At 34.5% G+C, this 13,178-nt stretch overlaps 1 protein-coding gene across 2 annotated transcripts in view; it reads right to left on the bottom strand.

Annotated features, from left to right (window-relative positions):
* The window catches only part of cv-c (RhoGTPase activating protein), a 411,227-nt gene that overhangs the window by 34,959 nt on the left and 363,090 nt on the right, over positions 1-13,178 (bottom strand). For both annotated transcript variants that reach the window (XM_085808436.1, XM_035351983.2), the window contains exons 11-12: positions 12,494-12,581; positions 1,298-1,557 (exon numbers count right to left, since the gene is read on the bottom strand). In XM_085808436.1, coding sequence (XP_085664562.1) covers positions 1,298-1,557; positions 12,494-12,581 — 348 coding nt within the window. The remainder of the gene's footprint in view (positions 1-1,297; positions 1,558-12,493; positions 12,582-13,178) is intronic.

Below are 13,178 nucleotides of genomic sequence, written 5' to 3'. Positions count from 1 at the left end.
CAAATTAATTTCTGAATTCAGCATATTAAAATAATTTCTAAATTATAAAACAATTTAATTTGTCAAATTTTTAAAAATGATTAAAAAAACCTGAAAATTATTGAATAGCAGTTTACTGAATTAAGATTTTAAAACAATGGTTTTCAATAGATAAGCTAGTGTATCATGGCAAATTGGGGCACTTTGAATGAACATTTAAATGTTATTTGGGGGATGTTATTGTTGTTATTTCTTAATTTGAATATGGCAAAGCATTAGAGGGCTGTCTGCCAAAGAACAAGTATGGAGAGCAGAGAACTTTCTAAGGGATATTGGCTGGTTTTTCTCATTATTACCCTGGTGATGGAATTACCAGCACTGAATGGACTTTAATGACTCTATCTCTTCATTTAAAAATGACTTAAGGTCTCTATATTAGTATCATCGCCAACCAGATGTCTTATCGCTCATCACGTGACATTGGTCACACCCCCTGCATCTGGTATCCTGTCTCCATGAGAACGACGTTCAGCATTTCCTTACCTCCAGCGCTCCTAGAAGCACCAAAGTTCGATAGCCGGAACACAACCTGCAATTTCGCAGGTTAATCACGGCAAATAAAGCAAGTTGGAGTTGGAGTATATTAGTATCAATATGTAAATTATTCAGCATTAGATTTCAGGTCTTTGTTATCATATAACAGTTATAAAAAAATTATATCTGTCCCTCTAATTAAAAAAAAAATTTGAAAAAAAAAAAAAAAAAAAGATATCCTTTTCAACTATTTGGTAGATACCCTTCTTTTTTCAATTATATATTAGATAGGAGGAAAAGTTTGACAGAAGTGAGCCCTGCTTTAGGGACTTGCAAAATGTCACAGCTGACTACAGTTTTGAAAATTCATGAATACTTGTAACAAAATTTGGGAAGAACGATAGTGACGACACAGTTATTTTGCTATGAGCTTGGAAAAGATTCCTTGGATGCATTCAATTTTTAATGCTTTTTTTTTAAATATTATTTCAAGGCAAAATATTTTGTCTGTCTTAACCTCCTAATCAGGGAGGGATGATCCAAATGACCCTCTCCATACATAAATCTCCTTATTGCATGATCACTTTTCCCTGTGATAACACCTGGAATGCAATAAAAGTCATGGCAACTGAATATTTAGAATTCTAGCAAACTAATATTCTTAATTCTGGTAAACATGTTAATATTTGCAATAAATGTTTTGAATGCTACTTTTAAATTTGGAAGATTAACAAAAATATACATTCAAACATAAATCCACAAAAATGGATTAAAAAAGGCATACCTTTATAATCTGGACTGCGAATACGACGAATAAATTTTGGGACTCCCCAGCTCCATCCAGTTCGACTTGAAGGTGAAAATTTTTCCATGACAGTAGTAAGTTTTAAGAGAGACAATTTCCTTAATAATAGCATCTGTGGTGCAGTTAAGTCAGTAATATGAGCAGGATTCGGAATTGGTTTAATTTCTGAAGTATAATGATTAGGAAAGCAATGCCATTGTGCTTGTTGGGGGTATGTGTGATGAGTGGTAGCAATGCCTCTGGAGGGGAAAAAGTTAAATTTTATATAATTAGTTTTATGCTAATCTTGCACAAGAAATTAATTTTACAATGCTAATAAAGCAGTTACAATAGACACATATATTATTCACAAAGTATGAAAGAAATACAGATTAATTTTAAAGTAAACAAACATCCCTATAACAAAAAAGTGCTAGATGCTAAAAAGTTATTCATAAGCTTAAACAGATGACACTACTAAATCGTTTTTGTGTTTAACCTTTTAAGTCACAGCACTTTTTTTCAACTATATACGAAATGCTATGTTTAAACATTATTTATAGTCATTGATTAATACAAAATTTCACTGTATCTCTTATATTCATAGCCAAATCATAATAATGCTTTCTAGTTTTATCAATGGAAACAGGTAAATTTTTTTAAGAATATGGTTATGTGAACAAAGGGAAAACAGATTTCATATGATTAGATGAAAAATGACAAACTATTCATACCATTCAGGAGGTTAAACTTGATGTATCAAAATTTTATTTTCTTCCTATGCATGCTTCTCAACATGATAGGTAGATCAGTCATTGAAAACAAAAGTATGATGCACACTCTGTATGTTAAAACAGAATTTTCAATCCCTTAATAAACTATAATACAAAACTCGCATTCTCTGACCTCTTAAACCTAAATTTGTAAGTCATTGACAAGAAGTTTGATGAAATAAAATGTCGTTGTTGAGCCTTATCTCACTTTTCTAACCTAATCCAAACAAGTCCAAGAATTTTAATGCTCGCAAGACACACAAGATTGCATCTGTCATTGCCTTCTGCCCATATAGGTGACAGTATTATTTTGCTCAGCTCCATCCCAGTTTTCAAGGAAAATTGCCAGGGCATCTACCACCAAACCACATGAGAGGACTTTCGGCTCATTGTGTATTTTGAATGCCCCCATGTCACACAGACATGAAGTTCTTACTAAAATGAGAACATCATATTTGAAACTGTGTGCGACGAAGGATATGGGAGCCACGAGCTCCACCACTATACCGATTAGAATAATGGAATGAAATGTACATCTGTTAATTATTTTTTAGATAGCATCTCTTAGTTTTGAAAACGCAATTCTTATACGTGCTTTCAAAGTGAGAACAGAAGGCGGGAAGCAAAGATTATAAGGACCATTTTAAATCCATTAATGTGATGGATTTTCTTTCACCTTACAGATAAAAACAGTAATAATAATGTAACCATTGCATAAATTTTTTCAGGCAGAGAATTAGCCGATTTGCCACATAAATCAGCATCTATTCTATGTGCTATACAACAGTTCTCATGTCCTTTATTCTGCGGTCGTTTGATGATTGATTCTTAATTTGATAAGATAGCAGGAAATTTTAAAGGTCTGAAATATGAGAATTTACTAGGTAAGGAAAGAGCATACCTAGGCTTTGCATTTCTTTCTTTTACCATAAAAGTAAGGTCAGCTATAGACCTCTCTTAATCATGCAAGGGTCACCTTGGCATCTGATAATGAACACCTGACTTACATTGATAGTAATCAATGAGCGACAGCATCAACTCTAAAGAGCAATGGCTGCAATAATAATTGGTAAGCCAATATCTGTGACTACTGTGGGGCAAAGATTATGTATGAAAAGAATGTATACCCAGGTACTAAGAGTTTTGTGTTCTTTTAACCATCAAAGCCAGAACATGTCTGGTTGGTTTATATGACTACGGCAAAACACACGAAGTATCATATCTACGTCACACATAGACCATGAAAACGCACATGCAGGCAGCCTGTTCACCTAGAATCGAACCCAGATAGAATTAACAGTGTTCGGTTACTTTACTGCTCGACCACTGGTGGGGGCCGTAGAGCAGGATTAGAGTAGCCAAGCATGTTTATTAGAATGCAGCTGAAAGATCTAATTTAATTTTCACAGATTAATCAAGATTTGCCCTCATGTCCAAAAATGTGGGGACCTTGAGGATAAGGGGGACGGGAAAAGAAATATGGACACATCTTCAGCAATGGCATTCTAATGATGCCAGTTGATTTTCTTCGAGGATCTCCCTGACTTGCTGACTTATCTCACCTATCAATTTTACAGAAGGTAAAATGACAGCTTGGAGATATCAAAGATAAGTCCTTGGTCCAGAGCCAGATTTAGACATGATGAGGTCCTAAGCTATTTGAGATATGGGGCCCTTTGTAAGTCCAGATATTATATGTCAGCACCAAATATGATTTTCAGATACCTAGAGGGTTAAACTGAAATACAATTAAGAAGCATATAGATAGTGAAATAATAAATCTTTAACTTAAAATCAGTTTTATTCATAAAAAACTTTAAAATGCAAATTCTGGTAAAAAGAAACAAAAGTTCTTTTAAAGGGCACAAGTTACAAAGGCTTATTATATAATCTCTTAAAACATGTTATAAGGATTAAGAAATTATATTAAACTAAAATATTTTATTTCTTGCCTTTGCCAGAGCGAAGTCACTGATGAGATCATCAAATGATAAACTGTGTTGTTTGTCACTTTCTAAGCACATGAGACTGAGGGAACATATTTAACCTGAGTCATTGTTGTTCTAAATTCATTTTTCATCCTCAACAGCTGAGAAAAAGATCTTTCTTCAAAGCAATTTGCAACCATTGAAGTCAGTGCAGCACAGCAACAACGGAGAATTTACACGTTTATAGTAAAATAAATTATATATTTTATATGTTCCGTTTCTATTATAAAATAATAATGAAATAATTAAAAAAATTACTGGCATTTGCTGTCAAAACTTATCAGTAATTTCGGTAGTCATAATTAACTGGTAATACTAGTTAGCCGGTTTTCGGTAACGCAAACCCTAGAGACACTAGTGCTTTGTTCTTCGAAAAGATGCAGTAAAATAATTGGGTGAAGAGTATGGAACATTCCGGAAGTGCAGCATTGGGAAAAATAATGTTACAGTATATTTAAGTTTATATGACCAATTGCTCACTCGGACAATTTTTTTTTGGGGGGGAGGGGCCCTAAGCTATAGCTTGCGTAGTTTATATGTAAAACCTGCACTGCCTTGGTCCCACTATGAGACTGCACATTGTAGCAGTTGGTTCTATGTTCTCATGGATGAAAATGCATGTCTATTACAGTAAATTTTGTGAATGAATACCTCGATAGTGAAGATACTGCTCGCATGGAATGGCCATCATATTAAAAAATGCATAACGGTACACAGTAAACTTGCTGAATGAACATCTGAAAAGTAATATTGCTCACATGGAATGGCCATCATATTTGTCTGATCTCATACCCAGAATCTTTCAGATGCCCTTGAACATACTGTCTCTTTCAATATACCTAATCCAAATACTTTCAAAGAATTGGAAATTGCTTTATTAGAGGAATGACTACACTGCCCTTTGGCTCACTTGGCCATTTAATTGATGTTATGGAAGTTCACTGCAGGGCTCATGTGAGAGTAATTAGGGGTGGTCACAATTCTTATCAGAAAAATTTTAATTTTATTTGCACAGAAATTCAGATTTTTTCAATGTACAAAATGTGATGTACACACATAAATAAATGATTAGAAATATACCTACATATATTTTTATCTACTGAAGTTTTTCAGTCATGAATGTATAATTAAACTGTCTACCTTCATGAGAAATTCTGAGTCATTCAATGCTTAATTTTCATACGGCTTTAGAGCAGAATTAGGCAAAATATAACTGCAGCTGTAATTACATTACATGACGAGCATTACACTGTAATTACAATTACAGTATAACTAAAATTACTACATAATTATAACTATAATGTAATATAATAACCTATTTATTTACACTGTAAGGATGTCAGTGTTAATTCTAACTAAATTATATAATTCAAAAGAGTGCAATTACAGTATAAACGTAATATCGACAGGTAATTAAAACTACGTAACTGAACAAATGATTCCCATGAGAATTGCAATTATGCAACTGTAATCATAATTTTAACTAAACAATACCTAGTTAACAATCAGAGAGAGGGGGGGATAATAACAATACAGCAAAATCCTACTTATTACAAACAAAAACTGGGGAGCTATTTCAGATTGTGAGGAAAATCTCTAAGGTGTAGATACGGTTTGCCTACAGAATTGGCATTTGATAACTATTGTCATCCTTTTTAATGCCCCGTATACCTCAGTTTTGCAGTAACAACAGAAAATATGAAAAATTCCTTTATTAAAAACAACACATATTTCCAATGAGTAAATAAATACAGGAATTATTTTGAGCTTCACTAGAAGTAAATGCGTATGCATGATGCCTTTGGAAAGAGGCTTATTAAAGGAAATCAGGGTTTCAAAAAACGAAAATAAAAGCATAAACAGGGGGAAGAAAAGTTAAAACAAGATGCATTGCTTTAGTATTTTAAAAAATAAAATTATATAACAAATATTTTAAAAAAATATATTATAAAACGAATCAAGCGAAAAAAGTTGAAGATCGAAATCAGTACATAATAGAACAGAAGGGGAAGGCAAAAATAGAGGGAACATAAACACCTTTTATCAATGAAGAAAAGAAAATCTAAATTAGCAGAGAACAACTAAAAAGAACCAAATGTAACCAAATATAAGACACCAAATGTAAGACAAAAAACAACAACATTCGAGAACTCGTTTTTCAAAATTACCCATGAGGCTAAACATTTTATTTTGACTACACAAGATTTTATAATTAACAACAAATCGCTGTCAAATGCATATTTATTTAATTAGTAACTGTGACAGAAACCGCAAAGAAAATTATAAGGTCGTTAAAAATAGTTTTAGTTTATTGTATAAGTAAATGGTGCAAAAATTTTTAAAGAGAATGCTCAGTGCCAGAGTGAGAACTCAGCAAAAAATACTTTTTACCGACTTATGCAAGAAAAAGGTACTAGACCTGAAAAGAAAAGAGCTAAATTTATACTCGCTTTTTGTTTTATTGTCCTTAGGGCATTTTATGATGCCACTATCTTCTTATAGATAAATTCAATGTGAAACTGCTAAATTAACATTTTTTTCAAAAAATATGAAATAAAAAAAGACTTGCCTCAATGTAGTCATCTATGAAGCTTACATTTCTAATTACTTAATTTTTCTATTTGCACTTACACATTTTAGTTATTTACATGCAATTTGCATACAGATATTTCATTTACTTACTGTGCTAATTACATATGTCCTTACATGCAAGAAAAGTACTTCAAGTGTATTTATTCTTTATTTTTAGCATATTTAACCAAAATATATACAGTTAAAAGTTTTTAATCCGGACTCATCGGGACTTCGGCGATTCCGGATTATCGGTTTTTCTCGATTATAGATCATCAGTTTAAATCTGGTAAGATGGCATGCAGAAATTATAAAATTAAAAATATGAAACCGTAATTTATGAAATAAAGAGCAATTATGATAAGGGTATCCAAATTTACGAAAAAAAAACAAAAAAAAAAGAGAAAAAAAGAAAAAAAAAAAGGTTAATATTTATTTGTTTATTTTATTAAACATTTCTTTCAACGCGCGCATGCGTAAAGCATACATTACGCATAGTCGAAATTAGAAAATTGCAACCAAAAAAACTCTTTGATGTGTATTCGTGATATTTATAATGACGAGGAATTTGATTTAAGTCATATCAAAGACGGAGTACATCGAGATAAAATACTACATTTAGTAAGGAATTATGAGCCGAATAAAATAACATCTGCCCTGAAGATAAGGATAGTGCTGACAGATCAATTTCCAGTTCATTGCGCGCCTCGACGCCCCCCCCCCCCCGCGCAGAGCAGCATGAAATTGATAAACAGATTTCGGAATGGTTAAAGAAACAATGGATATGCATTTATCCATTTTGTTGCAGCAATTCCACTTTTTGTTTGATGGACATCGAAACATGCTTTTGCTTTGTAGATCCTTTGGCAGCTCCAGAATCGGAAATTCTTTTTGACATAATCGAAAGTTCAAGCTTACTTTTATAAAATTGCTCTAACAGTCTGCAAAAAAATAATACGCCGGAACAACGCAAAATAATAAATCCAATTCGAAGATTAAGGAACAACGCAATCTGCAACATTAACTGAAAAAGATAATTAGATAACTTTAGCTTAGCTTATACCGTTCGTTATACATTAAATGCGCATACGTAAAGGTATTATGCCTTTACGCATGCGCAGAAAGTTTGTTGCTTTAAGATCTGGATAATAGATCATTCCGGAATATGGATGTCTGGATCAAAGACTTTTGATTGCAATTCTTATAAAATCTGTTTCTGATTAATGTTGTAATTTTTCCTTTGTTCAAAGCAATGATTCTTCAAGGAGTTCTGTAATTAAATAATTGTATTTTTATTCATTGTTAGTTACAACTGAAAATAAACTTTCAGTTGCTGTTGATGAATAAGGAAAATGCAATACAGCTTTAACTATTGTTTAATTCCGAAAGTATTTGTTCTCCACAGTTTTTTCAGTTCAATATATTGTAGAGTCATTAGGTTAATTGGAAGCAGAAAAGATAAAAAATATGCAACCACCTTCGCCGGGAATCGAACCACGGACCTCTGAAATACCGGCTCAATGTGCAGAACCACTACACCACGAAGGCAAGCTAGGGAAGTGGGAGAAATACCTTATATACTCCCTTTTTTAAAGGGCCGACTAGGGTTTTAGGAGACCTAGTCGCCAAATCCTGGGTGCGGAGAATCATCATCCACAACCCTTTTAGTTCGGGCGCCACTTGTAGAGTCATTAGGTTAATTGGAAGCAGAAAAGATGAAAAATATGCAACCGCCTTCGCCGGGAATCGAACCACGGACCTCTGAAATACCGGCTCAGTGTGCAGAACCACTACACCACGAAGGCACGCTAGGGAAGTGGGAGAAATACCTTATAATATTTATTCCCAAATCTATGAATTTTTTACCTTTTTACTACGGACAAAATAAGTTTCGCATCCGAACTATATACGATACTAATATTGCCTCCGCCCCCCACACAGTTTAAGGCAACTCATTACCATCAATAAAAAATTTGTTGAGTTAAAAACAGAGCAGTGATGATTTGGGTATGATGCAAAGTAAATCTTTAACGATTAGAATGATCTAGATTGCGGCAAAGCATTCAAGTGTTATCTGCCTAAAGAGAGACAGACCCTTGTGGAGAATTTCCTACAGGGAAACTGCCTCATTTTTGCCTTAAACATGAGAAAAACCACGAAAACTTCCATCCAGCCAGCCCATTTGCCATCGAACTACCAGTGTATAGTAGTGTTTCTACCGCTCACCCGCTGTAGGTAGCGCAAATTTAGAAACTGACATGATAAAAGATACTTTTAATATTACTTTAAAATACTTTTAAGATTTGTAGGTTTTTTTTTTTTTTTTTCTAACAGGAAGGTAAAATCCTGCAGACCCTACTAGACAAATACCGAATTATAACTATGTCTTAAACAATTCACAAAATAGGGAAGAAGGTTAAAATAACCTTTTTTTATTTAGGCTTAATGTAACAGAACAGGCATAACTTGAATGCAGCCGAAACTTTTACCACCTGTGGATATTTAAATTAATATAATACACAATTAAATTCAAACGCTGATAATGTAGTCTAAGACTACACATTAAATAAACTCATTTCCGATAAGCTGACTCGGATGTTTTACCAGTGCATATTCAACACATCGGGAGCGAGAATGCTAAAGCAGGAATGTAACTTTTAAGTAAATACTAACATGAAAATGTGATTGCCAAAAGTTCTAATCTAAAGAAACAAAAGCCCCGGCCTAATTTGCATTCTAGTGGAAGCAGAAGAGAAAAGTGGATAAGGAAAGCAGAAGTTATCATAATAACTAGTTAATTAACATAAGATAGATTACAGATTGACACACGAAATAAGAAACATAATAAAATCTCTGACTATCAGTATACAGATGATACGATTTCGTTTCAGACTTCAGAACATTATCCATACGATGTATTAAAATATTTTTGTCGACAAATTGATTGATGCATTTCCACATGATGCCGCATACTATCTATTCACATAACTTAACCTGCTGTCATATCTTTTAGGAGAAAATGTTTTCAGAAGTAACAGTGATAACACATTACTTGCAATCAGCAATGCCCGAAGTTTACTGACATACGAATAGTGACATACAGTTTACGAATAGTTTATTGACAGAGGCGGCCAGAGCTATCAGAAATTTTGGAAATTCTAGAAATTTCTCGAGGAGCTGGAGACAACCATAACTGCAGGATCAACGCAACAAAAAACAATAAACTCATTGAAAAAAAAAAAAAAAAGATTTAGTGACACAAAAAGTAAATACGTAAGAATAAAATAAATAAAAAATTCGATAGATAAACTAATGGTAGGCGTATTAAACTCATCATGTTAACCCCATCGTCATAAATTCATAACTGATGGAGCAAGTTCTTTACGTCATAGCGTGAAATAAGGGAATTTTTACATCCCACAACCCCGACGATTTTATATAACTATGCCGCCACCTTTATGCAAATCTACGACTATTCGATTATATCTTCGCCTGGTTATCCCAGCAACTTGATCAAGGCTGCATTTTTCATGATATAAACCTAACTCCAAAAAGGTGCCGATTGCTTTTTCCGTCAAACAGATTGCTTTTTAGAATAGAAGAGAAACACCGCAATGTGACAATCAAAATCGCAATAACAACCTGATACTTAGCGTACATACAGGGGTTGGACAAAAATATGGAAACACCTTTAAAAAAAAACATGTTTCTTTGCTTAATATGGTGTAGGAAACCCGTTGGCATCCAAAACAGCTTGCAGTCTTCTCGGAATGGATAAATACAGTTCCTGTATGTTTGCCAAGGGAATATTATACCATTCTTCCTGCAAAATGGTGGCAAGTTCAGATAACGATGTTGGCGGTGGATAACGAGAACGCACTTTCCGTTCCAATGTAGACCACAAAGGTTCGATAATATTCAACTCTGGTGACTGTGGTGGCCAGGGGAGATGGGACAACTCATCCTCGTACTCAGAAAACCAGTCCTGGACAATGTGAGCTGTGTGAACAGGGGCTTTGTCGTCTTGGAAGACACCATCACCATCGGGGAACAAAGTTTGCACCATGGGATGACCTTGATCGGCCAAAATGTTCACGTAAGTCTTGGCAGTCATGTGCCCTGACACAGTTATCATGGGGCTAGCAGAGAACTACGATATGGCTGTCCAAACCATAACAGAACCCCCGCCATGTTTCACTCTTGGCAACAAGCAGTCTGTATTATAGGCTTGAGATGGCGTTCTCCAGACGTAAACTCGGCCAGAAGTGGGAAACAATGTGAAAGAAGACTCGTCAGACCTCTCTATAGTCTCTCTATAGTGCTCTATAGTCCAGGCTTTATGACTTAAACACCACCTTTTCCTGTTACGGGCATTAGCATCACTGATGAGCGGCTTCTCAATTGCAGCACAGCCAGCAATTCCCTGTTTATGAAGCTCCCTTCTAATTGCTTTGGTACTCACAGTGTTCGGTAACACAACATTCATTTCAGCAGTAACTTTTGCAGCTGTGGTCTTATTTTTCATCACAATTGCCCTTAATGATCGTCTGTCACGATCACTCAGGACACACTTTCGTCCGCGCTGTGATTTAGCAGATGATGTTTTTCCGCTTTTCAAATATGCGGAATAAATCTTCGATACAGTACCTCTTGAAACACTAAACACCTCGGCTACCTTGCTTAAGGAAGCACCTACCATACGTGCTCCAACAATTTGCCCACGTTCGAAGTCTGTTAACTCTGACATAATGCAATGACAACCTCACATAACAGTACTCCGACAACAACTGAACTGTTTAGCACATTTACGAAGTTGTATAGGTGGCGTCAGTAGTCAAAAACACCAGCGCCACCTACATATTTCATTAAAATCAATCTTTCTTTTCAAACATGCATTTCACAAGGTGTTTCCATATTTTTGTCCATCCACTGTATATTATTAAAACACTCAATCGATTTCGAGAGTAGCTAAAGGTCCCTCCTCATCCTTCGAGGTTCAGACTTGGTGCGTGAAGGTGCAGTTGCCCCTCGCTCCTTATTTTTTCACTTCGCTGATTTTTTTTTCTTTTTTTTTTCGTTTTATAGTCTTTGTGTTATATGTTCGATCAGATAGCCTGGCTCAGTAAAAGTAGGTGGCCAGTGCAAATCTGATTCAAAATCCGGTTATGACCACGTGCAGTGCTGATAATGACCACGTGTTTCTCCTTTGCCGGTGCTTTATTTTTCTTCTTTTTTGCCCTTTCTAGTAATTTCGTTCTCCTGATGAGGAGGGACCTTTAGCTGCCCTCGAAATCGATTGTTTTAATATATGTATGCTAATGCGATTTAGATTGCTTTTTATTTAATTTATCAACATATATGAGTTACGGGCACAGCATATAAAAACTTAAATAGCTTGTCATAATTTGTTATGTTACACAGCCTGTGTTTATCCATTTTCAACGAAGTCGCACTATTCTTCCCCCTGTGGTAAATTTGAAAGTATTCTGCAGCATGCTATTCAGTTGAAGACAAATAGTAAATTTTACTCATTTTTTCGAACTGCGATTGGGAAACAGATAAACGGCTGTTAACCTATTTCGTTTTTTACAAACATTAAACCGACTTATCCAAAACAAATCGGAGTTACCTAAAGTGTTATGCCATGTTTATTCATTATTGGCGCTAAATTGCACTGTTTGGTAACAGCTTTTGTTTGCTTAGAATCGTACTCGTGCTTTATAACGGAGTTACAAGTCCCTTATTTGTTTAACTTTACGTTATAAAAAAAGGTTTTAAAAGTCGAAAATGTTCCGGTTACTTGAGTTTTACGGTTAGATAAATGCCGGATAGTCGGGACTTTACAGTACTACAAAATATATTACCTGGTCAAAGAAGATCCAACACCAGAATCTCTCCTTTCATTGTTGATTATAATTATGTCACCATCATCTTGATTCTGGGGAGACTTACCTGCAATATAAAATAGCACATAAAAAATTTATCAAATTATGTTACCTACATGACCGACGTTCATTTTGAAGACAGAATTCTAACTAAAACCCAGAAAATTATTTTTGTAAATTTCATATTTTAGCCATAAATGTATAATAGTTTCAGTCTCTGCATAAGAAAAATGTCTCCTCTACAATTTTTTGACACAAAAGAGGCTTCATCATTGAGACGGGTATTTCGATTAATTAATAAATGAAGTTCATTTAAATTTAAGCGAGATTTAGATAACATATTCCTTAAAGACGACGTCAAAGGTCTAAAACTAGGCATATGGTTTCTGCAGAGTACTAGAGATGAGCAGAAAAGCCAATATTTTTATGAGAAACAAATTTGGAAAAGAAATCTTGGGAACTCCTGTATTTATAAATAAATAAATACATTTATAAATAAATACAGGGTGTACCGTAAATGTTGCGACAAACTTCTTGGGGAGGTAGGGCATATCATAAGGATTAAGAATTGCATAGGCACCTACAACCGGAAATGTCAGGGCAAGTGGTAGCAGAGGTAAAAGATGGGAAAGGAAACAAGAGCGTGATTAATTTTAAACATTTA

The sequence above is a fragment of the Stegodyphus dumicola genome, chromosome X1 (assembly GCF_044657685.1).
Source record: "Stegodyphus dumicola isolate Sdum_Otavi_A_Nest chromosome X1, ASM4465768v1".
Classification (NCBI taxonomy): Eukaryota; Metazoa; Arthropoda; class Arachnida; order Araneae; family Eresidae; genus Stegodyphus; species Stegodyphus dumicola.
This window is presented reverse-complemented; position numbering and strand designations above follow the sequence as displayed.